Below are 4,859 nucleotides of genomic sequence, written 5' to 3'. Positions count from 1 at the left end.
GGCAACCACTGCCATTGGCTCTTTCTAGAATTTTATACCATTCCAAACGAAAATAGTATTCGTTGAATAACTCCCAATTCCCTCTTCCTTGTTCCCTGGTACTTGGCAGAGGTTTTTGTTTTGTTTTGGCACTTGGGATTAAACCCAAAGCCTCACATACATGAAGCAAGTGTTCTACCAGTGAGATACTTTTCCAGCCCTTTAAAAAGTTTTATTTTAAGACAGGGTCGAAGTTGCCCAGTCAAGCCTTGTGCCTGCAGTCCTCCTGCTTCGGTCTTCTGAGTAGCTAGGGTTTTAGGCATGAACCACTGTGCCCAGCTACTTGACTCAGTTTTGAGAAAGAGATCAGAAGCTTCTGAGAAGTGGGGATGCTAGAAGGGGATTCACTACCTGAGGCCACAAAACCCACTGGCTAGCCAAGTTCTCCAGGGAAGCCTAGAGGGCACCTCCTTCACTAACAGTGGTAAGGGGCGCCCAGGTCGGGGTGCATCAGGGAGGAGTGGTGCTCCACCAGGCACACTAAGGGTTTCAGCTAGGCTCCTCACACTGGTCGACCAGGAGGCCAAGAGTGGAGGAACTGTGTTGGTGGGGGTAATCGATTCTGTTCTGCTTAGCGTGAAGAACTATGGATGCCGCTATACACTGCAGGGAAGGAAGAACTTGTCTGTCACTCAGAAGTCACAGGGAAGCCGGGCGTGGTGGCGCACGCTTGTAATCCCCGTGCTTGGGAGGCTGAGACAGGAGGATCACACAGGTTCGAAGCTAGCCTCAGCTACTTAGTGAGGCTCTCGGCAACTTAGTGAGACCCTGTTTCCAAAATAAAATATAAATGGGTCTGGGAGTATAACCCGGAGGTAGAAAGCCTCTGGGCTCCACCCCCAGTACCACACACACACACACACAAAGAAGTCACAGGGAGGTTGTGGGTGCTCCTGTGTCCACTGATGAGGGCTAACAGGCAATTGTGATGACTAAGGACTTCGACCCTGAGTCTGGTCATGAGGTGATACCAGCTCTTGGCTGTGAACATCTTTGGAGCAGGCATTCTGTAGAGACTTCCCCAGTACCTATGCCTTCTGAGGCTAGTCTTTGTAATCTCCCTGGGGGCTCATACTCTTATGCTCTGATATTTGTCTCCAAGAGTCCCAGGTAAAACCACCTCTAGAAAAATAAAACCACTATAAGCTCTGTCTAGGCTAATCCTGCGCAGATGGGAGTTTGCCTTGGCTGCTGGCAGCCTGGAGTGACCTGAATCACCTCTGAGTGCCAGGCAAGGGCTCAGCAGCCCAGGACTCCTGGGCTTCTAAAGGATGCTGGTTATGTGGCCAGCAAGATGCTTGGGATCCATCAGGGGCCAAAGGTGGCCTCCAATGTGCATGGGCAAGCATGCTGCAGTCTAAGCCTTTGAATCCCACTGTCTGGGAACCGTCTCCAAGGGCCCTGGCACATGGCCCGGCCTCCCATGCCTGGGCAGAGGGGTTACCAGGCTTTTCCTCACCTACAAAAGGAGGCAGCCCTTTGCTTTTACTCTTTTGCCTTTGCAGAAGCCTTGATCCTCACAAAAGGCAAGCGGCAGCCCCTGTGAGCACAGGAGACAGCCTAGAGCCAGGAAGGAAGTCCCCTCCCAGAAGGGGCCGCTGGAGCCCAGTCCCTGGGCTCGGCAGGCAGTCAGAAGCCGGAGCTGCAGCCGGGACTGAAGAGGTTAATGTGCATCTGCCTCCGAATGTTAATGTGTCTAGGTGATGTCAGTGGGAGCTGGGAAGGAGGGAGTGGGGAGCGCAGTTGGGCTCGGAGGCAGCAGAGGCTGCCAGGCTGCCGAGGAGGACCCCCTTCCAGACTGCGGGTTCGTGCTTTGGGACAAGACAGCCACAGGCGCCCAAGGTTGCCGCAGCCTAGCAGCCTACGTGGGTGGACGGGAGCTCAACTGGGGGAGCAGGCGACCCGCGCCAGCTGAATGGACCTGCAAGCCTTGCTGCCCACTGGTCCCAACGCCAGCAACACCTCCGATGGCCCGGACAACCTCACCTCTGCCGGTGAGTGGAGCGGGAGGGGATCCTCCCGCTTCTGGGATGGGGGTGGGAAATGGGAGGGTTTCACCCCTGAGCCAAACTGCTTGGGAAACTTTATTACAGTTTTGGGGGACAAGACTGCAGTTGGTTTTGCCTGGAGGAGAGGGGATGGGCAGGGCTAAAGCGGCAGGACGGGAGACAGGACCGAGATGCATTTGAAAGTGACAAGGGGTGGTGGCTAGCCGTGGGGGAGGCAGGGGAAGGCTTGCTGATGAGTTCCAAATATGCTTTTCAGAAAAAATTATGGGCTGGAAGAGCCAGAAAGAGAAGCTGGTAGGAGTACGTGGGAAAGCCCGGGGGGCTCAGTTATGGGTCATGGGTCTGAAACACCCGCACTGCCGCCTGGCAGGGCTGCGGGAAGCAGAATAATTCACAGAGCAGGAGGGGATTAACTTTTCTGGTGAATTAAGCTTCCTGACATTTCCAGGACTGCAGTGCCCTGGGATTCTGGCTTTGGAGGAGAAAGGAAAGAAAGAGAAGGGGAAAGGTTTGTGTAGGGAAAATTTTCAGGCTGCCGGTTGCAATGCTCAACTTCAGTCTCTGCTGTGCTGGGGAAGCCTCAGCCCAGTGACGCTGCCCCAGGAAATCCCTGGTAGGGACCTGGAGCCCGGAGGGCTGCGAGCCTGACCCAGGCACAGTTGGCAAAAGGCTCTTACCAAGCAGTCATCCCCAGCGATGCTCTGGAATTAGTGCTGTGCTTGGCCTCCAGCCAGCAAGCTCTGGAACAAAATGATAGGGGCTGTGAGTAGGGAACACACACACACACACACACACACACACACACACACACTTCCACGTCTTCTTTGACAAGATTACCTGGTGAAGCCCAGGGACCCACAGAGTAATTCTCAGCAGACAGCTGTAGGTCTTGATCTTGAGACTTCAGAGAAAATGCAGGAGGCAAAGGACTGGGCTTTCAACTAACAGGCGGCTCAGAAGAATCTGATGGGATTCCCGGGGTGAGGGGGCAAGTGTTGGGGAGCAATAGTGTGGAGAGGGCGGACAGAGAGAGAATTCCAGATGACTGGTGGGCCTCTGGCTGAAATCAGAGGGATGATGAGAGGGAAGGGACAGGACGCCAGCCCCTAGAGTACAGGCCACTCATGGAACACTTGCTCCTCTGCGCCCAGGGTCGCCACGCACGAGGAGCGTCTCCTACATCAACATCATCATGCCTTCAGTGTTTGGCACCATCTGCCTGCTGGGCATCGTGGGCAACTCCACGGTCATCTTCGCAGTGGTAAAGAAGTCTAAGTTGCACTGGTGCAGCAATGTGCCCGACATCTTCATCATCAACCTCTCTGTGGTGGACCTCCTTTTTCTCCTGGGCATGCCCTTCATGATCCACCAGCTCATGGGCAATGGTGTCTGGCACTTTGGAGAGACCATGTGCACCCTCATCACAGCCATGGACGCCAACAGCCAGTTCACCAGCACCTACATCCTGACAGCCATGGCCATTGACCGCTACCTGGCCACCGTCCACCCCATCTCTTCCACCAAGTTCCGGAAGCCCTCTGTGGCCACCCTGGTGATCTGCCTCCTGTGGGCCCTCTCCTTTGTCAGCATCACCCCTGTGTGGCTGTATGCCAGGCTCATCCCCTTCCCGGGGGGCACTGTGGGCTGTGGCATCCGCCTCCCCAACCCCGAAACTGACCTCTACTGGTTCACCTTGTACCAGTTCTTCCTGGCCTTTGCCCTGCCCTTCGTGGTCATCACCGCCGCCTATGTGAGGATCCTGCAGCGCATGACATCCTCGGTGGCCCCTGCCTCTCAGCGCAGCATCCGGCTGCGGACAAAGAGGGTGACCCGCACGGCCATTGCCATCTGCCTGGTCTTCTTCGTGTGCTGGGCGCCCTACTACGTGCTGCAGCTGACCCAGCTGTCTATTAGCCGCCCGACCCTCACCTTTGTCTATCTGTACAATGCAGCCATCAGCTTGGGCTATGCCAACAGCTGCCTTAACCCCTTTGTATACATTGTCCTCTGCGAGACTTTCCGCAAGCGCTTGGTCCTGTCGGTGAAGCCAGCCGCCCAGGGGCAGCTTCGCACGGTGAGCAACGCGCAGACAGCCGATGAGGAGAGGACAGAAAGCAAAGGCACCTGACACCTCTCCTGCCACCTGGACACCTCCGAGTCAGGCCACCACAGCAAGCCGTGGGGAGAGATGCTGAGAACAACCTGAGGCCGCCCTGGGGGAGACGCGGGAAGGCTGGGTGGTGAGGGTTGCTGTAGCTAAGTACATTCCATGGGCCCACTGCCTGCTGGGAGGCTCGGAGCCAGCTCAGGGGCTTCAGACGCGAGACGAACATGTTAGCTTGCACATTGTTGAGCCTGACATCTCTAAGTTCCCGGATATCTTTATTCCAAGGGAAGAGATGGAAGGCTTCTAACAAGGTTTGTTTAAAATCAGACAAGGCCATAGGGTGAGCAGTGGGGGCACCTATTGCTCAGGGCCCTGGGGAGATGGGACAGGGGCACGGCCCCAGCGCTCGGTCCGTCTCTTGTTGTAGGAGGCACCCTTTTCTCCCAGGCTGGCGGGTGATGGAAATGAAGCCTGCTGTCTACATTCCAGAATCCTTTGTGGGTCTCCCTTTATCTCTAGGGGATGCATGTTTATATTGGGGGAGTGGGGGGTCTGAGCCCACAGGAGTTAAAGCCCAATTGGCTGGAAGAGCTGATTACTGAGAATGACAAGGTGACCTGGGTGGGTGTGGGTGGGGGGGTTTGAAACTAATAAGGGTGGGGGAGGGGCCGCTGCACCTGTGGGGATGTTCCTGCTCGTCAGTG

General features: G+C 55.8%; 1 protein-coding gene across 1 annotated transcript; it reads left to right on the top strand.

Annotated features, from left to right (window-relative positions):
• Window positions 1–1,723: 1,723 nt before the first annotated feature.
• Window positions 1,724–4,176, top strand: MCHR1 (melanin concentrating hormone receptor 1; the record flags this gene model as incomplete). Its single annotated transcript, XM_080705482.1, has 2 exons — window positions 1,724–2,033; window positions 3,200–4,176. The coding sequence occupies exons 1-2, from the start codon at window positions 1,955–1,957 to the stop codon at window positions 4,174–4,176; spliced, it is 1,056 nt and encodes a 351-aa protein (XP_080561608.1). The 5' UTR covers window positions 1,724–1,954.
• Window positions 4,177–4,859: the final 683 nt, after the last annotated feature.

This window comes from Muscardinus avellanarius, assembly GCF_963383645.1.
Source record: "Muscardinus avellanarius genome assembly, chromosome: 11".
Lineage (NCBI taxonomy): Eukaryota > Metazoa > Chordata > Mammalia > Rodentia > Gliridae > Muscardinus > Muscardinus avellanarius.
This window is presented reverse-complemented; position numbering and strand designations above follow the sequence as displayed.